The sequence below is a fragment of the Salvelinus fontinalis genome, chromosome 4, assembly GCF_029448725.1.
Source record: "Salvelinus fontinalis isolate EN_2023a chromosome 4, ASM2944872v1, whole genome shotgun sequence".
NCBI lineage: Eukaryota > Metazoa > Chordata > Actinopteri > Salmoniformes > Salmonidae > Salvelinus > Salvelinus fontinalis.
In genome coordinates, this window is record NC_074668.1 from 59,235,078 (window position 1) to 59,258,658 (window position 23,581).

The 23,581-nt window shown below is 41.2% G+C and overlaps 1 protein-coding gene and 1 long non-coding RNA gene across 6 annotated transcripts in view; one reads left to right on the forward strand and one right to left on the reverse strand.

Moving 5' to 3' along the window:
• Positions 1 to 1,789: 1,789 nt before the first annotated feature.
• On the reverse strand, positions 1,790 to 8,436 carry LOC129854073 (uncharacterized). Its single transcript, XR_008759227.1, has 2 exons — positions 2,710 to 8,436; positions 1,790 to 2,481 (listed from the first exon to the last, which is right to left on the reverse strand). It is a non-coding gene; the product is annotated as an uncharacterized LOC129854073 (long non-coding RNA).
• A 4,196-nt stretch (positions 8,437 to 12,632) lies between these two features.
• Positions 12,633 to 23,581, forward strand: part of LOC129854074 (anoctamin-1-like) — a 49,748-nt gene continuing 38,799 nt past the window's right edge. For 2 of the 5 annotated variants that reach the window (XR_008759228.1, XR_008759229.1), the window contains exons 1-3: positions 12,633 to 13,086; positions 15,494 to 15,666; positions 21,001 to 21,345. Coding sequence is in view for 3 of the 5 variants with exons in the window: in XM_055920699.1 (XP_055776674.1) it covers positions 13,026 to 13,086; positions 15,494 to 15,666; positions 21,001 to 21,345 (579 nt within the window). In the remaining 2 variants the exon portion in view is untranslated. Of the gene's footprint in view, positions 13,087 to 13,621; positions 13,646 to 15,493; positions 15,667 to 21,000; positions 21,346 to 23,581 lie in introns of those variants that run through there. The other 3 variants (XM_055920699.1, XM_055920697.1, XM_055920698.1) reach the window with 3 other exon arrangements.

The window sequence follows — 23,581 nt, forward strand, 5'->3', positions numbered from 1 at the left end:
GTTTGGCCAACTCGAAAACAAAGATAGTATTGCCAAGTTATGGTTGGTTTAAAATTCTCTGTGCTACCCCAAACAGTACCTATCCTGTAACGGCTAATGGAGCATCGCATTAGCCTGTTACAATCTGCTTGCTACCCTCCCCCACAACTCCATACATAGCCCCATGAAGATGTTCTGCACTCAATGGAAGCAGAAATACCTATTTTTTTCTCTTCATTGTTCAATAAAGGGTGTGTCCAAACAAATGTCACACAAGGAAGTGTAGGGAAATATGACAAAGACAAAAGAGTGGCAGAGAAAGTTTGGTTTGTTTAGAGTAGGGATAGGCAACACCAGCCCTTGGGGGCTGGCCAGTCGTGTATAACCGTAACACGATTTTGGTGACCTTATTTGACCTTTTCTGCCGTGTTTTGAGACATGGTTCAATCCCACCCAAGGACACATGAATTACAGGAGGAGGGAACCAACTGTGATTAACTAGTTTTACAGAAGAGGAGTGGACCCACTGTGATTAACTGAGTGCCTCTTTAGAGCAAGGCATCTATATCCTGTGAAATGTAAAGAAAAAGAAAATCTCTTAGTTAAACACACTTTCAATATTCTACCTTGGCAGTTACATGCTTCATGATCAGCACCTATTTATGAATTTCTTCATGCAACAAACCTAGATAGTTGTTTAAGGTCTGTTTAGTGTAAACGGTTTGATATGGGAATGTAAATACAAAGCTTTTTATTTTCTTAAAAATGGCACTCGTCTCCTTTACACCTCATGTAACACCTGATTTACTTAACAAGAGGCACATCTCAATAGGTGTTCCAGGTAAGTCATGACACAGCAAAAGTGGGAGCTTTCCTCTTTTGTTCTCTATTGTTCCTCTATTGTTCCTCAAGCAAGATTAAATCACAAATTCCCATCAGACCAACACCTTGAATGACTGAAACGTTGTGTCTAAAAAAACATTATTTTGTTAAAAATGTATTTTGTAACCTGTGTACTTTACTGTATTTATAGTTGGGATATCGCTCAAAAGTTAAATTTCAAGACATTGCTGGAGGACATCTTGCATTTGGAGGACGTTGCATTTGCCATTGTAATGCATATATAAAGACAACATGAAAAAACAAGAGAAGATTGCTGTACGTTGAGGTTTAATTTAATGAAATCAAACTTCAGTAAAAGTAAAGTTACCTTAATAGAAAATGACTCAGTAGAAGTGAGTTATCCAGTAAAATACTACATGAGTGAAAGTCTAAAAGTATTTGGTTTTAAATATACTTAAGTATCAAAAGTAAAAGTATAAATAATTTCAAATTCCTTATATTAAGAAAACCAGACGACACAATGTGTTTTATTTCTTCAAATTTACAGACAGCTAGGGGCACACTCCAACACTCAAACATCGGACATAGGAAGAATTTGTGTTTCGTGAGTTCGCCAGATCAGAGGCAGTAGAGATTCTCCTCTAAGTGCGTTAATTGGACCAATTTCCCTTCCTGCTAAGCATTCAAAATGTAATGAGTACTTTTGGGTGCCAGGGAAAATGTATGGAGTAAGAAGTACAATTTTTTTTTAGGAATGTAGTGAAGTAAAAGTAAAAGTTGTCAAAAATATAAATAGTAAAGTAAAGTACAGACACCCCAAAAAACGATTTAAGTAGTACTTTAAAGTATTTTTACCTAAGTACTTTAAAGCCCTGATAATATATCCAGTGATATACAGCAATGTATGTACAGTAAAGTAAAAGAATGGACAGTACCTGTGAAATAAATACAAAATCAAACAAACCACTTCCATCAATGGAAATTTTCAGCTCCAATTTATTTCAGTCACTCTCCCTTCCCCACCATCCATCTACTTTTCAGTCTCATTAAAAGGCAGACTGTTGGCGCATCCGCCAATGCCCTGTATCAGGCACAGAGAAAACTTTGGCTAGGTAGTAGATATTTTCCTGCCACTCAAGGAAAGCTGTTGGATGGCTGTTGGAGCCTTGTTTCAGCGACTGGTGGCAGAACCTGTACAGATGGACAGAGGGATGTTGCTCTAAGGATTTTCTCTTTCTTCAGTTTGCTCCTTCCTCACAGCCTCCCTCTGCTTCGAGGCCTCCAGCTCCCATTGAAAGAAGGCTGCGGCAGCAAAATACTGAAATGGCATCCTTGAATTGGTGAGGCTTTCTGCTGTGTAAGTGCAGGTGGTAGGGGACGTGACTGCGACACTGACCATTTTACTCTCTGCAGTAAAATAATGTCACAGCTGTGTGTCTCTAGGAGCTTCTCTGGACTGGTGTTGAGAGCAAAGCAAATCTACCCACTTCCGGATCTCTTCCTCCCCATGGTGCTTGGCCAGTAGGACATCACTGGCAGCTTCAAGGGGCTCTGTCCATCGGCCGTGGTCCAAGATGAAGAGGCAACCTCATCTCTTGATGGGTCTAGAAGCTATCACGGGCAGTGGTGATGTGGCTGGCAGAGGTGTGCTTGGAAGATCTGAACGAGGCACAACATTATTTTAATGACAAAGTCTTTAATATGCGTGAAGCTCAATCAAGTGTGTGTGTGTGTGTGTGTGTGTGTGTGTGTGTGTGTGTGTGTGTGTGTGTGTGTGTGTGTGTGTGTGTGTGTGTGTGTGTGTGTGTGTGTGTGTGTGTGTGTGTGTGTGTGAGAGACAGAACGAGTTAGTGCCTACAAGTATGTGTGTGATATCATTCAGATTACCTGTATCCAGCAGGAACTCTTCAGAGGAATCCTCTTTTGTAGTGGCAGGAGCTGGTGCCAAAGGGGAGCGGAGCAGGACAGCCTGTAGAGAAGACCACTGTGAGAGCTGGGCCTGTTCTGCTGGGGCCTGAGCAGAGAGGAGAGCCAGAAGGTCATGCATGTCATTCCTCTCCTGAAATAGAGATCCAATTATCTTAAATGAGAATAATCCTAAAGCGAAACTATGTGAGTAAGTGAGTGCATGAGTGAGTCTGTGATTGAGAGGCAAAGAGTGAACTGTGTGATCATGTCACTGTGCTGTTTCTTTTTGTCGCATTCAGTCACAAATTGCACAATATTAGCTTTTCCAGACTGCTCAGTGTACCCGCCCTGGCAATCCCTGGTGTGTGTGAGTTCATATGACACATACGTTTGTCAAGCTGACCGAGTCCTTGTAGTAGGACATTCAATGATTAACTTTGGCATCAACTACTATCAACAGTGTACAGAAAAAAAGGATATCAAACATTCAGATCTGTATTGACATAGGCTTAATCATGTGAAGTTACAAATCTTCTTGGGCTTAGTCATCACTCAAGTTTAACAACGGATGTAGATTGCAGTGTGTATGCACTTCTCGACCGTTGTGATATGCATTAATTGGCACAATTAATTGGCACAACAAATGCATTACATATATGTTGTTCCACCTGAGTGTAGACTGAGGCTGGTCATGATCCAATTCTTGTCAGTTACTCTAAATCTAAATATGAACATGAGTGATCTTAATTTTACTCAATACTAAGTCATAACTCTTAAGCCCCTTTTTCTCAATTTTTGACTAAAATGACATACCAAAATCTAACTTCCTGTAGCTCAGGCCCTGAAGCAAGGATATGCATATTATTGGTACCATTTGAAAGGAAACACTCTTTGAGGTTTGTGGAAATGTGAAAGGAATGTATGAGAATATAACACATTAGATCTGGTAAAAGATAATACAATGAAAAAAAAAAAACGTTTTTTTTTTGTACCATCATCTTTGAAATGCAAGAGAAAGGTCATAATGTATTATTCCAGCCCAGGTGCAAATAAGATTTTGCCACTAGATGGCAGCAGTGTATGTGCAAAGTTTTAGACTGTGCCAATGAACCATTGCATTTCTGTTCAAAATGTTGTATCAAGACTGCCCAAATGTGCCTAATTTGTTTATTAATAACTTTTCATGATCAAAACTGTGCACTCTCCTCAAACAATAGCATGGTATTCTTTCACTATAATAGATACTGTAAATTGGACAGTGCAGTTAGATTACCAAGAATTTAAGCTTTCTGCCAATATCAGATATATCTATGTCCTGGGAAATGTTCATGTTACTTAGAACCTCATGCGAATCGCATTAGCCTACGTTAGCTCAACCATCCCGCAGGGGACCCACCAATCCTGAAGAAGTTTTAATTAAGCCAACACTTTTCTCTGGTCCTTTCTGCTAGGGTCAGGCGGCTTCATGTTCGGGAATGGAGGACCTAGGGTAATGGAATATTAACATGAACTATGCTTAACTTAGGTAGGCCTAATAACTCAGTAGGCCTAATAACCACACATATTTAACTGCCAATTTACTGGTAGTTTCCTTCAGTTGGTATAGATGAGAGAGACGAGAGAGAAGTGTCCTCCCTGTCTCCTGGGATGGCACACAGGAGACAAGGAGAGCAGTTCTCGTGTCAAGCCCAACTCTAGAAAGCAGATGCCCTCCTCCTCCACTTTGGGGGAGTCTGTCTTCTGCCCGAGAAGGGGCAGGGCCGGACACTGTATGAGCTGTGCCCTGCTCCTCTCTGCCGCTGGGGACAGACCCTTTAGGTCGGCTGCAGTGAAGGACCGCTTGCCCAGGACTGTGTCGGTGGGATCTGGAGCCCCTGGACGCCGAAAGCTGTCCACAAGCCTGATGACTCGCACTCACCAGAAGTAGGCTTTTATAGGCATAACAAGGCTCTGTGCCCCTTGGCAAGGGGACATAGAGTGATATATTTCTGGAGGTGGTGACTGATATTTACCAGTCCAGCCTCTGCTTGAATTTAAATCGGTACAGAGGGGACAACTTTAGCTTGGAAGACACAGAACAACCGTCTTTTAGCCCAGCTTCGGTGAGTAGTTGTAAAAACTAGCCTTGACGTGGTAGCTGGCTTGGTTTTAGAGTCTCTTGGACCGTAGTACCGTGTAAGTGGGACCATTTAAGTAAGCAAGGACGACTGACAGAAAGTAGGTAAACTATATTTAAGAGAGCTAAGCTAGCCGTGTGCTAGCTAAACGAGGGGAGAAGTAACGCTACAAAGTGTAGGTAGAAATAGCTAGCACAATGAGTGAGCTCTAATCGTGTGCTGTCCGACGTTAGCTGTGGAGCTAGTCCAGGCGTCAACTAGCTAGCATTCACCCCTTGGGCTAATATCCTAGCTATTGCTAGCACACTGCTAGCTGGAGAGAAAGCGTGTTCTTCACAATCTAGATAGGTTAGCTTTGCCCTGCAGCGTGGTCTAACCTAATCTCAAAAAGGATATTTTCTCTCTTCCACAATGGTGTGAAAAAGCAGCACAAAGTGGGAAGTTAAGTGGGTTAGAGGGGGGAAGGCTGTGGCATTAGCTTCGACAGGAGACTGAGATGTACATTTTTCGGTACGTGTGCTCAATCCTCATGAAGAGCTTGCCTTTTCCGCAAGGGAGAAAACGAATCATGAAGTGGAGGATGGAAGTGTGGCGCCTTATAAGGAGTGGGGTTCTCTGACACTTGTGTGATTGGAGCTTCCTGTGACTCTGCCTAGAAGGGTGTGTCCCCATAGTGAGAGACCAAAATTAGTATTTGAAAGAGGACCCACTTTCACCACACCAAACTGTTAGTTGAAGGCAAAACACATATGGGTTGTTTCACAGTTGTAACTTAAAACTTATGGCTGCAATCCCGTTAACGGGATCGATATGACAACAGCCAGTGAAAGTGCAGGGCGCCAAATTCAAACAACAGAAATCTCATAATTAAAATTCCTCAAACATACATGTATCTTATACCATTTTAAAGGTAATCTTGTTGTTAATCCCACCAAAGTGTCCGATTTCAAATAGGCTTACAGCCAAAGACAGGAGTCACAAAAAGCAGAAATAGAGATAAAATGAATCACTAACCTTTGATGATCTTCATCAGATGACACTCTTAGGACTTCATGTTACACAATACATACATGTTTTGTTCGATAAAGTTCATATTTATATCCAAAAACCTCAGTTTACATTGGCGCCATGTTCAGAAATACCTCCAAAATATACAGAGAAATTGCAGAGAGCCACGTCAAATAACATAAATACTTATCATAAACTTTGATGAAAGATAGATGTTTTACATAGAATTAAAGATACACTTGTTCTTAATGCAACCGCTGTGTCAGATTTCAAAAAGCTTTACGGCAAAAGCACAATATTCAATAATCTGAGAACAGCGTTCAGCCACAAAAGGAAGCTATACAGTTACCCGCCAAATTGTACAGTCAACAAAACTCATAAATAGTATTATAAATCTTCACTTACCTTTGCTGACCTTCGTCGGAATGCACTCCCAGGAGTCCCACTTCCACAAGAAATGTTCCTTTTGTTCGGTAATGTCCATCATTTATGTCCAAATAGCTATTTTTGTTAGCGTGTTTGGTAAACAAATCCAAAGTCAGGAAGCGTGTTCACTAAAAGCAGACTAAATGTCAAAAAGTTCCGTAACAGTCAGTAGAAACATGTCAAACGATGCATTGAATCAATCTTTAGAATGTTTTTAACATAAATCTTCAATAACGTTCCAACCGGAGAATTCCATTGACTTCAGATGTGCGATGGAACAGAGCTCCCTCTCATGTGAACGCGCATGGTCAGAGCATGGTCCGGTCATGGTAGACCTGACTCATTCCTGTCTTCTTCGGCCCCACTTCACAGTAGAGGCATCAGACAAGGTTCTACAGACTGTTGACATCTAGTGGAAGCCGTAGGAAGTGCAAACTGATCCATATCCCACTGTGTATTCAATAGGGGCTGGGTTGAATATCGACCAACCTTAGATTTCCCACTTCCTGTTTGGATTTCTTCTCAGGTTTTTGGCTGCCATATGAGTTGTGTTATACTCCCAGACATCATTCAAACAGTTTTAGAAACTTTAGAGTGTTTTCTATCCATTACTAATAATAATATGCATATATTAGCAACTGGGACTGAGGAGCAGGCAGTTTACTATGGGCACCTCTGGGCACCTTTCATCCAAGCTACTCAATACTGCCCTGCAGCCATAAGAAGTTAAAGTGAATGAAGAAGAATGCCTGAGTAGTTAACCATTCCGCATAGATACAGTCATCAGGATTGTGGTTCGTCACATGAGTTTAGCCTAGCTCAGGTTACCAATGAACTGACATCATGAAAAGGCTCCAGAAAACTCATCAAATGAACAATAGAATGAAACCAATGCTTGGATAAATTTTAAGAGAAATTATTCTTGACACCACCCAGATTGATATCCCTATTATTCTATATTCCATAGTGGATTAATCTGATGTGTTTAATGTTAGTGGTTGTAGGCCTGTAGGCTGTGCACCAGCATTTGTCCAGAGCACTGCAGGAAAGTTTTACATATGTAAAGTCACTGTTGTTGCAGAACCATTTGGTAGGAAAATATATTCACATCGTCCCTCGTTGAAACTTGGAGACACAAGCCAAATGGGTATACCATAGAGCATGATAGAGAGTGCTTCCCTATATACTTCCCACTATGGTGTCTGTGAGGGCACTGGCAGCGCCATTGAGGCGCCAAATTTTGAAGTCATCAATTTTGTTTTTCACGATTGGCTGATCCCTCCTGATGATGTAGTTAAAATGGTGAAACAACATTAAAATGGTGAAAGCTCTCAGTGGCGCTGCCATTGCTAAAATGGCCTTTTGGCCACTAGAGGCCTCTATCATTCTCTATTTGGGGAAGGTACTGAAGATGCAAAGCATTGCGGCAAATTTGACATTTGGGCACTCTCCAATGTTTTAATTACATACGCTGACTTTCTCTGTTTCCTATTTCTATCAGAATCAAACGTCAGTAGGCCTAATAAGCACACATATTTAACTGCCAATTAACTGTTAGTTCCCTTCAGTTGGTATAGCTTTCCATTTAAACCTTTGTTTCTTTAGCTTAATTTGCTTCCTCTGTAAACGGCATCACGACCGTTTGGTTGTTACTGAGAATCTCTAACAGTTGAAAATATTTAATGTAAAAAAATACATGTAACCTACCGAGTGGTGCAGCGGACTAAGGCACTGCATCGCAGTGGTTGAGGCATCACTACAGACCTGTGTTCGATCCCAGGTTGTGTCACAGCCGGCCGTGACCGGGGGAGACCCATGAGGCAGCGCACATTTGGCCCAGCGTCGTCCGGGTTAGGGGATGGTTTGGCCGGCCGGGATTTCCTTGTCCCATCGCGCTCTAGCGACTCCTTGTGGCAGGCCGGTCACCTGCAAGCTGACTACGGTCGCCAGCTGGACGGTGTTTCCTCCGACACATTGGTGTGGCTGGCTTCATGTACATGTACTGTAACTCCAATAAATTGAAGACCTCTAATCATGGTCTTCCGTTTGGAATGCAATTACTTTCATCAGGTGTGTTAGCTATTAGGATTGGGGGAAACAGTGTGATACCAATCAGGCCCCCGAGGGCTGGAGTTGCCTATCCCTGCTTTAAACAAACCAAACTTTGCCACTCCTTTGGTATCTGTCGTATTTCCCTACACATCCATGTGTGATGTTTTTCTTGACACACCCTTTATTGAATAATATATATATATATATATATATATATAAAGAGGTATTTCTGCTTCCATTGAGTGCAGAACATCTTCCTGGGGCTATGTATGTAGTTGTGGGGGAGGGTAGCTAACAGACTGTAACGGGCTAATGTGATGTGTCAATAGCTGTTACAGGATAGGTACTGTTTGGGGTAGCACAGAGAATTTTAGTCCAATCTTAACTTGGCAATACTATCTCCGTTCTCAATTCGGCCAAACATATATCTTCTAAAATGTCTGTGTTCAGTTGCAGGTGTTTCGTTATTAAAATAAATACATGTTTTGCTCCATGAAGTAATACAACACGCCACTATCTTATCTATTTTAAATATTCTCTCAGTGATTGAAACACCGCACTTAGGTACAGACGTCAGTTCAACGTCTAGTTTTGATTTTCATTTGGTTGAGTTGTCAACTAACGTGAATTCAACTAGAAACGAACAATGTCATGTCATTGGATTTAGGTTAAAAGTTGGGTGAAGATGACATTTTGCAAATCCAATGAGTTTTCCATTTTCATTCAGGCGCACCGGTTTGTATCAAGAACTGCAACGCTGCTCGGTTTTTCATGCTCAAGTTTCCCCTGTGTATAAAGAATGGTCCACCACCTAAAGGACATCCAGCCAACTTGACAGAACTGTGGGAAGCATTGGAGTCAACATGGACCAGTATCCCTGTGGCCCCGCTTTCGACACCTTGTTGAGTTCATGCCCCTACAAACTGAGGCTGTTCAAAGGGGGAAGGGGGGGTGGAACTCAGTATTTGGAAGGTGTTCCTAATGTTTGGTATACTCAGTGTATATATCAACTTTTTTTGCAGGATGTAAAAAGGATAATTCAACCTTCTGAAAGATGCATTTAAGGTTTTGTATATTTTCAGCCGGTAGATTTGAAAGTAGAGCCAAAATAGGTCCCCAGAAATTGTGCACAACTGTGTGCAACGTCATCCATCTCGTATGTTGTGCACAATTTTTGGGGACCCATTTTGGCTCGTGAGCGGCTACTTTCAAATCTACCGGCTGAAATTATACAAAACCTTTAACGCATCTTTAAGATGCTAAACGCCTAGCTGTAGTTATCACTTCGTTAGCCGGAGAGCATCGCGTGAGGGTGATACTCTAAAGGCTGAAAATCTCCCACAACTGTAGTATGGAGAGGCAAAACCAGTTAGTCTAGCCAGTGCGGGCGCTGATAAGCTAAACGAGTAGATAAGTAATGCTACCAAGTGTAGTTAGAAATAGCTAGCAGAAAGAGTGATCTCTAATGGTGTGCTGGCCAATGTTAGCTGTGGAGCTAGTCCTGGCATTAGCTAGCTAGCATTCACCCTTTGGGTTAATATCCTAGCTATTGCTAGCACACCGCTAGCTGGAGAGAAAGCATGCTCTTCGTGAGCTAGCTAGGTTAGCCTTGCAGCGTGTTCTAACCAAATCTCAAAAGTCTCTTTTCTCTCTTCCACCATGGTGGGAAAAAAAGCAGCATGAAGCGGGTGGCTAACTAGGCTAGAGGGGTGAAGTATGTGGCGCTATCTTCGACTGGAGACTGAGAAGTACATTTTTCGGTAAGTGTGCTCAAACTTCACGACGGAATGCTGTTATCCTACGCTCAGTGGCGAGTGCAGAACAGGTCACCTGTGAACAGTTAAGCAGGACAGAAGTGGTTCAAGTCGTGCTGAGGAGAGATAGAGATCTTGCCTTTGCTGTAAGGAACAAAACAAATCATTAAGTAGAGGATGGGTGCGTGGCGCCTTATAAGTAGTTGGGTTCTCTGACAGACGTTGTGTGATTGGAGCTCCCTGTGACTCTGCCTAAAATGGTGTGGCCCCACAGTGAGAGACCAAACTTAGTATTTGAAAGAAGACCACCATACCAAACTGTTAGCTGAAGGCAAAACACACATTGATTGTTACACAGTTGATTACTACAGAAAGTGAATGAAGAAGAATTCCTGAGTAGTTGCACGCTCTGCATGGATACATTCATTGGCATTGTGGTTTGAGAAGACCACAGCCTCTACCAAAGGACTGACATCATGAAAAGGCTCCAGACAACTCATCAAATTAACAATACAAGGATACCAATGCTTGGATAAATTGGAAGGAGAAATTATTTTTGTTACCGCCCAGAATAACATACCTATTTGTCCAGAGAACTGTAGGAAACATTTTACATATGTAAAGTCACTGTCGTTGCAAAAGCATTTGGTAGGAAAATATCTTCAGATGGCCTTTCATTGTCCATTGATTATTTGCATTAAAAAAAGTCCATCAGTTGAATATGACTATTTCTTTTTAACCTAATTACATCCATCCCCTCAACAGGTATTTCTATTCCATTTCCCATCTGTGTTTTCAACATTTTAAACAAGACTGTATTCACAGACACAGGCTACTTTTTAAAGATGTGACAGAACAAGTGGTTGAATCCAGATGTGAATGATGCACAATATAATACTTTTTATGCATGTACTGTCACTTTCCTACTGAATTCCGAAGTCTCAGGTTGTCTGGCTCTGATCTGAGAACAGCCGAGAGTGCCATCCTGTTGGACCTTATTCCCTGCTGCATACCAGTCCCCACACGCCCAGGCTGGAATGTATGTGCAGAGATTTTGAAAGCATTTCTAATGTGTTGAATTGCATTTCCTATTGTCATCCTAGGCTTACCTGATATTGATATGTAATTATTCTGAATCACAGACTTGCAAGACTATTTGTAAACTTCAATGGTAATCCAATGCGAAACTCTGTAGGCTATTGTTTGTTGTGGCACTAAGGTGACGACAACAATACATTTTTCCTGATTCATCCTTGAGGAGGGAGTAGTAGTAGGGGGGTTGCTGAGCAGGTAGACACAGGCAGAGAGGAAGAAGCAAAGGGAGAGGATTTACTCTTCCCAAAATCTGTCTGCGTGAGATGAGCCATTTTTTGTATGGAGGTCTGTAAGAGAGTGTCGAATTACGTAAGGCATATTTCATCAAATATAAGTTTCATAATGTTTAGGCTGTTAAAATGTACTGACATAAGTGGAAGCAAGTGGCATAAGGTAACTTTGAGAAAAACGACTTAGTTGTTTCACTGTTGTTTTGCCCTCTCATTGGCTAGAATGGTCCCACCTGATCTCGTTTGACCCTAACTTTGAGGACACGTATTTCTAGTCGGCTATCTTGTCATTATAACATATAATCTTCGACACAGGTGAGTCGCAGAAAAAGGTGAGACTGGAACCATGTGTGAAAGTGCAGTTTTTTTAAACTTATGTGTCTGGACAGTATTGCTTTATTGTGCTGAACTAAGGTAGGCCTAATTGCTGTCTTTCAGTAATTTCAGTAAATATTGTTTCGTTCATTCAAGTTCATTTCAAGTTCATTCAAAGCCCAGGTGCGTTTCGTTGTCGCGGTGGTGGTTTCGCTGGTGTTTCCATGTGGCATCCCGGTGGCATCCCGCAAACCTAATCGTAAAGAGTATATTTTCCAGAATGTTTCGAAAAACAGATTATCCACATGTAAATATAGGCCTACGAAATATCTCTACATATAAAAACACGTTTTTAAATGTTTTGTTATGGAGAGTTACATTTTGTACCATGATCATGCTCCTGACAAATGTAAGCATTGTACAGAACGAAGTCGTTCCCACGCCGGCTACGTAAAATTCAAACTCCGCAGGTATCCATAATGTCCCCCATAAAAGTTAGATATAGTTTGCGACTGGGCATCTAAATTGTACATTCTGTACATGTTCTAGTATACTTCTGACCTTTTTCTTGATCGCTTCATCTGTGACTGTCCCTCTTGGGTTCGGACTGTCGCCTCCAGGTATTGACTTGGTGAAATGTCCTCATTCAAACTACTATATACTGGGTTCTTTCATTGAAAAAATAAATCCATTGATTAAGTTAATTTGCTAATTTGTGGGGTTCACCAAATCAGCAATCAATAATTTGATACGGTTATGAAAAGCCGAGTGCATGACAGTGCAGGTCAAATCATTACATTATTAGAAATCATAGAACCATATGCACTGTAATATGTTGCTCAGTCAAACGAGTTTCGTAATGCATGAAACATCTGATTTTGCCAGATACCCTCACACCTACCCATGTTGGAGGAGATATCAGATCGTGGCGTGGGCGGCACCATCTGTCTTTTGCTGGTGCTCTCGCCACCACTTTTAAAAATCCTAGTGATGAACTGCACTGAAATATATTACAGCTATTTTGCGCGACGTACTGTGGGAGGGCACATAATGCACATTAAATAGTTCGTAACGCGTATGGATTAGATGTCTTGTTTAGAGAGAGCGAGCCTCTGTAGTAGGCTAGCCTTCGCGGGGAAGCAGTGGGACGTTTGTGGGAAACCCAACGTTTCCATGCCACGCCATAACCATTGAGCCCACGGGCGCAGTGAAGGCATCGGCTAGATAGATGGTTTTCAGAGCGTGGAGGATAGAGAGAGGAAATCTGTTGTGATCACCGGTTTAAATAGTCTGTTCAAATGGAGAGACATGGTGATGATGATCCGATGCAAACCATAATCAATCATGATAAAGTATCTGGTAAGTTAATGCTGTTTGAATAATGGTTCATTTGAAATTATTTTCTAAATGTAGGCTATCAACTCCAATAAAAAGCGCACCACAGGTTGCATAAAGTAGAGCTTTATTTGATGGATGAATATGCGGCAGATTAGCGGTGAAGAGCGTTGGACAATAACTGAAAGGTTGCTGGTTAGAATCCCTGACCCGACTAGGCGAACAATATGTCCATGTGCCCTTGAGCAATACACTTAACCCTAATTGATCCTCTAAGTCGCTCTTGATAAGTGTCTGCTAAATGACTAAAGTAAATGTGAAATGTAGGAAGGCAGGCAGGCTGTAGCCTTTAATTAACTATATATAAGCCCTCTCGATTTAGTTTTAACACACCACATTATTTTGGGGGGTTTGAAACGATTTATTACACATTTGTCATCATGGCCATTCACTATAATGTAGCTTTGAGAGGTTTGTTTACCTGGATGTCAGTATTCTGAGACAAGTGTTCATTGTGGAACCAGTTGGACTACCCTAGGCTACAGTAGCTGATAGAGAGAGACGCACAGACAGATATATTTATGTAAGCACGACTCTATTCAAGCATGCCTTATACTATCATTCAAACCATTCCAGCTTGAATTCATAAAAATAAATATGTTAAGAAATATGTTTCTGACAGCTTTTGGTATATACAGTATCTATCTACGACTGCTATTGAATTATTCTAATGTTGAATGGCATGAGGAATGGAATTAGCATAGAAATGTGTTTTTTTTTCTGATAAGCATGAAGGCTGGTTCATAGTTGGCTGGTTCATAGCTGAGAAATGTCCATCTAATTGGTGTAATTTCATTTTGTATTAGCTACTCCATCACATCATATTCCTTCAGCTCTCAATAACTTCACATAGGTTTGTTTCATGTTGATATAGCAAATCAAGCTTCTAAATCAGAATAAATTCACTTGACTATTTGGCCATTTTGATTCATATAGCATCTTTATGGAGAGATACAAAATCATTTTTGGATCATTACTGAATATTACTGAATTGTAAATTCCAACACAGAATTTTGCAGTGCAAGACATCAGGTCACAGATTTTGATTTGAATGGAGCTGCCAGTGTAATTATATCAAGCCTATTATGGTCCATATCAGGCTCCTCCAAATTTCAGCACACACTCCTTTTTTCTCTCCTAAAGAGCACCCAAGGGCCCTTATCTGTGAAAGGTTATTACAAGGATTTGACTTACAGTATATAGGAGTCTTTGGCTGTCAGAAGCTGTCCCTAGCATTGCCGAGGGTAGGGGAATCCCTGTAAGTCGCTGCCCAAGAAAAGGCAGATACTTGGTGGGGTTCCATTGTATTCCCTCTAGAAGATTTTCTCAATGTACTGTGAAAGGCATCTCAATGATTCCTAATCAAAGACCAGATCTGCACGTTGTCTAGGTACACTCAGATATTAAAATATTTATAGAAATATTGTCATACAGGCATGTGGGGTGACAAATGAGCGAAAGACTAAGCGGTAAACCGAAACAACATTAGCCTTTAGGCCATGAGAGATTAATGGACGTGCTTACACAAACCAGTGCTTTTACATTAGCTCTTTGAAAAAACCTTTTTGCTCAACATTCACACAACATGCACGTAGATGTTGAGTGCAATTAAACTACGGTCAGATTCTCAGTGATTATAGTCAGCTATATGGGTACTTCCTCATCCACATTGTTGGTTTACCCTAGAAATGAATACCCAAAGCATGTTGGTTATTTTTCTGTGGCTGTCAAGAACCTCATCAGACAATACACAATGGTGGGATGCTTCTCATGCCATTGAGCTGGACAGTACACTCTTTTTTTTTTGTACCCCTTTTTCTCCCCAATTTCGTGATTTACAATTTTGTTAGTAGTTACTATCTTGTCTCATCGCTACAACTCCCATACGGGCTCGGGAGAGACGAAGGTCGGAAGCCATGCGTCCTCCGAAACACAACCCAACCAAGCCGTACTGCTTCTTAACACAGCGCGTATCCAACCCGGAAGCCAGCCGCACCAATGTGTCGGAGGAAACACCGTGCACCTAGCGACCTGGTCAGTGCGCACTGCGCCTGGCCCGCCACAGGAGTCGCTAGTGCGCGATGAGACAAGGTTATCCCTACCGGCCAAACCCTCCCTAATCCGGACAACGCTAGGCCAATTGTGCGTCGCCCCATGGACCTCCCGGTCGCGGCCGGCTGCAACAGAGCCCGGGCTCAAACCCAGAGTCTCTGGTGGCACAGCTAGCACTGCGATGCAATGCCTTATACCACAGCGCCACCCGGGAGGACAGTACACTCTTAGCACCATTTGACCTGGAAGCACATCTCAGAGTATCAAATACTTAGAGTATATTGTTCCATACTAATCATATCTCTTTTCTCCCACACAGGTAAAACTTTCCTAGTACACAACCTCTCTGGTAGTCTTCTCCCTGAGTTGGAAGAGCAAGACGCCATGAGGAGGAATGACTATTATATCCCTGTATCCGGCGAGGAGAAGGCAGATGACTTTGGGAACACTAAGGATGGTGGCGTTAGCAAATATAGCAAGTATGACTCCATCGTAAGTGGTCTTCTCTACATTGGGAATGTGTATTTATTAGGGATGCTGCATTTTTATCAATGCAGCAGCTACTCTTCCTGGGCTCCAAACACATTAAGGCACTTACATCACACCTAAAACAAAATATAAAACAGTACATCATATAACATTATTACACCACTACATATCTACAATACAAAATGTATAATAACACCATACAACAAGATTACAATGTGCATGTGTGTAGAGTGCATGTGCTAGCGTGTGTATGCGCGTGTCTATACAGTACCTGTGTGTATGTATCTCTTCACAGTCTCCGCTGTTCCATAAGGTGTATTTGTATCTTTTTTTATCTGATTCTACTGCTTGCATCAGTTACCTGATGTGGAATAGAGTTCCATGTACTCATGCCTCTATGCGCTACTGTGCACCTCCCATAGTCTGTTCTTGACTTGGGAATTGTGAAGAGACCTCTGATGGCATGTCTTGTGGGATATAATTAAAAAATAATGTGACTTTTTCCCCCCTCAAGATCAAAGCATTTAATAATGTAGTTCAAAGTGTGTAAACAGCTGATGGGCACACAGTTGAAGTCGGAAATTTACATACACCTTACCCAAATACATTTAAAGTCAGGTTTTCACAATTCCTAACATTTAATCCTAGTAAAAATTCCCTGTCTTAGGTCAGTTAGGATCACCACTTTATTTTAAGAATGTGAAATGTCAGAATGATAGTAGAGAGAGTGATTTATTTCAGCTTTTATTACTTTCATTCATTCCCAGTGGGTCAGAAGTTTTCATACACTCAATTAGTATTGCCTTGAAATTGTTTAACTTGGATTAAATGTTTCGGGTAGCCTTCCACAAGCTTCCCACAAATAAGTTGCGTGAATTTTGGCCCATTCCTCCTGACAGAACTGGTGTAACTGAGTCAGGTTTGTAGGCCTCCTTGCTTGCACATGCTTTTTTAGTTCTGCCCACAAATTTTCTATGGGATTGAGGTCAGGGCTTTATGATTGCCACTCCAATACCTTGACTTTGTTGTCCTTAAGCCATTTTGCCACAACTTTGGAAGTATGCTTGTGGTCATTGTCCATATGGAAGACCCATTTGCAACCAAGTTTTAACTTCCTGACTGATGTCTTGAGATGTTGCTATAATATGTCCACACAATTTTCCTTCCTCATGATGCCTTCTATTTTGTAAAGTGCACCAGTCCCTCCTGCACCAAAGCACCCCCACAACATGATGCAGCCACCCCCATGCTTTAAGGTTGGGATGGTGTTCTTTGGCTTGCGAGCCTCCCCCATTTTCCTCCAAACATAACAATGGTCATTATGGCCAAACAGTTCTATTTTTGTTTCATCAGACCTGAGGACATTTCTCCAAAAAGTATGATCTTTGTCCCCATGTGAAGTTGTAAACCGTAGTCGGACTTTTTAATCGCGGTTTTGGAGCAGTGGCTTCTTCTTTGCTGAGCGGCCTTTCAGGTTATGTCGATATTGTCAGGAGGTCTATGTGTAGCTGGTGTATAGGAGTCAGACGCAGGACAGCAGATAAGAGTAAATAAACGTATTTACTCAACATATAATGAATGCAATACAAAAACAGAGCCCACAATAACGGACCTACCTACATAGAAACAATCACTCACAAACAAACATGGGGGAACAGAGGGTTAAATAATGAACAGGTAATTGGAGGGTTGAAACCAGGTGTGTAAGACAAAGACAAAAGAAATGGAAAATGAAAAGTGGATCGGCGATGGCTAGAAAGCCGTTGACGTCGACCGCCGAACGCTGCCCGAACAAGGAGAGGGACCGACTTCGGCGGAAGTCGTGACAGATATTGGACTCGTTTTACTGTGGATATAGATATTTTGTACCTGTTTCCTCAAGGATCTTCACAAGGTCCTTTGCTGTTGTTCTGGGATTGATTTGCACTTTTCGCACCAAAGTACATTCATCTCTAGGAGACAGAACGCATCTCCTTCCTGAGTGGTATGACGGCTGCGTGGTCCCATGGTGTTTATACTTGCGTACTATTGTTTGTACAGATGAACGTGGTACCTTCAGGCATTTGCAAATTGCTCCCAAGGATGAACCAGACTTGTGGAGGTCTACAGTTTTTTTTCTGATATCTTGGCTGATTTCTTTTGATTTTTCCCGTGATGTCAAGCAAAGAGGCACTGAGTTTGAAGGTAGGCCTTGAAATACATCCACAGGTACACCTCCAATTGAATCAAATTTTGTCAATTAGCCTATCAGAAGCTTCTAAAGCCGTGACATAATTTTCGGGAATTTTCCAAGCTGTTTAAAGGCACAGTCAACTTAGTGTACGTAAACTTCTGACCCACTGGAATTGTGATACAGTGAATTATAAGGGAAATAATCTGCCTGTAAACAATTGTTGGAAAAATGACTTGTGTCATGCGCAAAGTAGATGTCCTAACCGACTTGCCAAAACTATAGTTTGTTAACAAGAAATTTGTGGAGTGGTTGAAAAAATGAGTTCTAATGATTCCAACCTAAGTGTATGTAAACTTCCGACTTCAACTGTATCTAATCCTGGGTGGAATCTTTGTTTTGATCCTCATTCATCATTTTTACCACACTAAGATGCAATTCTGTGTATAATTACTGTATCTTAATAACCTAAAGCTGTTCAAAATAATCTCTTCAGCACTCTTCAACTGGCTTTTGAAGAAAGAAATGGTGCAATTAATGAATTCTCATAGGAAGTCGCCCTCATGTACTGCCTGTAGAAGGTTAAAAAGTCAGAGTTGGTGTTCCTCTGTTGATGAGGACTACTGCCCCATCACTGTGAAGACTGCATTAGGTCAAACTTGTGCATCTTCCATTGGGTCAGAGGGTCATTTGGACAGTAATTGCGGTCTTGGTCTATCTAATCACAGACACACTGGAATGATTAAGCAAGCTGATATACGCACCTAATGCAGTTAAGAAAGGTCAAGTACATTGTTCGAAAACACTGAGTCAATTAAATCAGTGCGGAATGTGGATGTATTGTTATGTATCAAGTGACTATATAACAGACACTGATGGATTTTTGTTGTTTGTTGTGAGGACCTATTTCCAGAATTAGTTCATGTATTCATTATGATATTAAAATGATGCAGTATTGTTGTTCAGCTATCATATAGTGACCCTATGGATGTTATGTTCAACCCTCTCTCACAGGACTTAGCTGATAATGAATGGGCATGATAGTTAGGCGGCTTAGCTTCAGTAGCCATACACCTGAAAAGGTTGATATGCAAATGTGGAAGAAGATATGCATGCCTCTCTAGATTAGGAGGGCCTGTGGCTGAGTAATAACACGATTGATATGCATGCTGTTTTTTTTCTCACAGCACAGGAGCTAGGAGGTGGGTGGCTGAAGGAAGGGTACTGGTGTTCTCCGTTCCTTTATCTGTAACATGCCGTAACCACATCCTTATTTTCCCCTGTGAGGAGTGACCTTTGCTGTGACTTCCTGTTCTGAGAGGGCCGAGGCTTGTCGTCCAGTGGGATGCTTGGCCTGAGATGTTTCTCCCAAAACTAGAGCTCTTTTGTCTCTCGATTATCAATTAGGTTTGTTTTCCATGAGAAGACAACTGTTTGTTCTCAACAAAGCGATGAATTTCAAGCAAATAATTGCAGAGCAAATATTGTGTTTTGGTGTGCCGTACCAGTAGAGAGAACAGACAGGTGAGGCCATTCAAACTAGTGTCCTTAAACAATATCTACACACATTTAGTTTGTGTTAATGCATACAATCCATTTTGAATGAGTTATTTTAAGGTAAAAATAACTATATCCCTATTATATATCAATGTGTGTCACTATACCTAACAATTATTTTGCAGTAATACATCTATATAGCAAAAGGGGAACATATTTGTGCTTAATATATAAATGTGTAAATATGATTGCATTCATGAACCCTTCCCCGCAGAGTAGGATTATTTCAGAGTCAAAGTTGTGATGTTTGTTTATAACATGCTATATGGCACACATGTAGCTTTTCACATATCAGCTGTTATCAGATGCAGTAAATTTAATTTGACAAGGTCGTGAGTTCAATGTGGACAAGTACAGTCAATTTTTGAAAGATTAAATACAATCCATGTGTCATTTACACAATCCTCATCTGTAAAACAAACATCTTTTTGATTTTGTAAAGTAGGACAAATTGAACTACAACATTTATAAATTATTATCCCTTTGGGATAGGGGCCTCGCCGGGCCGGTGGCTCGAGGCGTTAGGGGAACTCGGATCTGCCCTGTTTGTTTGCATTTTTAGATATAGTTTTACATGTGTCACGTTCCTGACCTGTTTTTCCTTGTTTTTGTATTTGTTTAGTATGGTCAGGGCGTGAGTTGGGGTGGGCATTCTATGTTGTGTGTCTAGTTTGTCTGTTTCTGTGTCCAGCCTAATATGGTTCTCAATCAGAGACAGCTGTCAATCATTGTCCCTGATTGAGAATCATAAATAGGTGGCTTGTTTTGTGTTGGGGACTGTGGGTGGTTGTTTCCTGTCTTTGTGTTTTGTCTGCACCAGCTAGGACTGTGACGGTTAGTTTGTTTTGTCATTTTGTATAGTGTCTTGTTTTGTGTGAATTAAATAATGGAAAATTACCACGCTGCACATTGGTCCTCAGATCCTTCTCGCCTCTCCTCGTCTGAGGAGGAGGACGACTTAGACTGCCGTTACAACATGTATGTTTTGTGTTTGATGTTCTGTTTATTTGTGATGTGTATATATATATTTTTTTTAAATGACAATATTCCATTTAACTTAAAGCCTTACTTCAATTTGCTGCCAAATCCCATTTCACACTACAACAAATCATGTATTTAAGGATAATGGAGCAATAATGTTTTTAGGTCACAGGTGAAGACAAACACCAGAGTCACTTTGTTACCATATGTTCCTCTATGAGTCGTACTGTAAAATAGCGTTTAATTGATTTGGTCACTGGTCTTCCGGTATAGTATGTCCTTATGAGTTGGATTAGGACATGTAGTATTATGAGAAAGTCTAACGTAATGTTTTGAAGGGTGCAAAGATTATTTTGTCATCTTTTGAGGGGCATCATTTTAATCTGTACAGAACGATTAAATTTCCGCTCCTTGAAGAAGGCAGTAGCAGAGATGGGGTTGAGTGCACTGATTCATCACGGTGGAGAGAGGGGATTTGACTATTCACAAGGCTTAAGCTTTTGCAATTTAAAAGATAAGCAAATGTACACACAACAAACTCTCACAGGCTAGAACACACATGCCTTCTCCTCATGATCTGCCAACATGTCTCCATTAAAATTACAATCCCCCTTTCTCTCTCTTCTCAGCCATTGAACTACCTCACGTCAGATGAGGCAGCCTCAGGCCCAAATCAGGGGCCTACATTCCAGGACGGCCAGCGGCGGGTGGACTATGTTCTCACATATCATGTCCAGAAACCCCAGAGTGTTCGCCGCAAGACATCCCGGTTTGCAGATTACCGCATCCTCAGGAGCCTGCGCCGCAGTCTGAGCATGATGCGAAGTGGGGACACGCCACCATCCAAAGAAGACCCTGAGATTGCTGCCCACAAGCATCGCCTTGACTACCATGAGGATGACAAGCGCTTCCGGCAGACTGAGTTTGAGGATAACCTTCGAGAGATGGGACTGGAGCTTGAGAAGGATGAGGGGGTGAGTTAGTGGCCTTGGACTGTGTGTTTCCCCCACAGCTTGGAAGACCTCAACGGTAGAACATCTCAAGAAGTCTTTTTGGAATAACCTAGCAATTAGACTCCTTAACCTAACTGATACAAAAATGTTGATCAAACTATTCTGTAGTAGACTCTGGGGTAATATTCAAGCCCTGGCGTGGTGGTGCATTTAGCCGAAATGCTTGCTTGTAGCTGCATTCTTTCACATCTTGGCAATCAATGTTCAGATGTTGTCTTTGAGGTCAGGTTGTTCTATTGAACACGACTTAATTCTCCATTCCTCCTTACTGGTTGACATTTGTCCATCTATTTTTCATGTAGCGATTGTGTCATGTATCTTTTTCATACTGGAACAAAGCGTTGAGGGTTTACTGTGATCAATTTTGATTTTTCAAATCTACAATAGACCTCCATTCGTCACGTTATTGATTTTTATCAAATGAACAGCTTTCACCAAATATACATCTGATAAGAAAGGACAGCATGTTGTGGTGGTTCATTTCTGTACTATCAAACAAGGAGAGACAAACGTATCACACAAGTCAGAGTTATACTTAAACTGAATCTTTATTAGTGAGAGCTTTGCAATAGCGATGGCTGGTCGACGAATCACCGTCTCTGATGATTCGCTGAGAGCCCCGAGACAAAAGTACAAAGGTCTTTTATAGCCAAGATACACCCCTTTCAACCTACATGACGAACAACAGATATATAGAATGGGTCACAAGGTTAAGATTTGTATGAAAGATACCTATGATACATAGCAGACAGTATCTGCTGTGTCAACAGTTTTCATTGTATTGAGCAGGGTCTGGCCCTCCGACTTCAAACTGGTGCCATCTCTCCCTGGTACGGTATAGAACAGAAACATTAACTCATGCTCTGGAATGCTCTTTAGGTTTTATCACCCAAAAGAAATCGAAAATCTCCTGTCAGTGTTATATATCAGAGGCCCATCCTCAGTAGAACATACACACAATAGTTAAGAATACTGTCGTGGTAATTTCCTGTATTACTAAACGAGGTGAGTTTACAAACCACACACAAGTCAGAGTTATATTTTAAAGTTCATTTTTAATTATATGAGCTTCACCATAGCCCTTTGACTCTCAGATTAATTCAGTGTCTATAAATGAATTCTCTGAGAGTGCTTACAAAAGAATACTTAGTATCTTTTATAGCCAAGATACACCCCTCTCAACTCACATGACAAACCACAGATCTTAGGAACTTCACAAAGGGCCTTTTACTTGAAAGAGGAGTATCCCATAGCCAGATAGCATTAGCTATAAATTATCGTTCAGTTTGGTTTCCTAGACGAGGTTCTACTTCTCGTTCTTGGTACGTCATATTACCAAAACATTACCTCATCCAATGGCATGTATCAATTGTCAATTCTAGATACCCCCATCTCAAATACAACCCACCCCTGGACAAGCTCCCTGAGGGGAGTGAGCCTCTAGGTCATATACTATGAAAGATAAGTTTCAACATCAGAGGGGACATACAATGGTTCCAGACACTGCCATACGCCTCCCCCCAATGGGAAAAGGAGGAAATGACTGGAGTACAGACATAGTGGAGCCCTTCACATGGTTTCACAGATATATTCATTATGAAGACAATGTTCAAACCTGACTCTTCCCTTTCTGATATTCTGCCTATTACCAGACATGTAAAAGACAAGCCTGACCTCTCCCCTCTCTGGGCCCCAAGTGACTTTTTCCCTAGAGGAGAAAGGAAAATGCAACTGCCAACAGTATAGTCCAAAAGAAGACATTCTAATGACAAGTATAAAGTAAATAAAACATCTTATTTATCTATGTTACCTAACTAATTCTGATTCAGCTACGACAATACTGTATTCTGTTGAATAAAACAACCATTTGATCCAATAAAAGTATTATAACATAATCTTGCAATTTTGGTACCATAATCCCCCATCGTGAGAATCCTCTCAATTTAAAAGAAAATTACAACATTTAAGAACATTCATTCACATGTAGAAAATGCATATATTCTACAAAAACCAAGAAGCATGAAAACAATAACTCATTGCATGGGTTCCTGCACATGACCAGCTGCTATAGCACTGGCTCAGCCTCCTTCCAAGAAACTTCGCACTTTCTCCCATTTCAACCTCCAACACATTTTCTAAGCACTCTAGCAATTTGTCTGGGAAGGTTATGATGCACAGTCACCTGCACGAACCCATG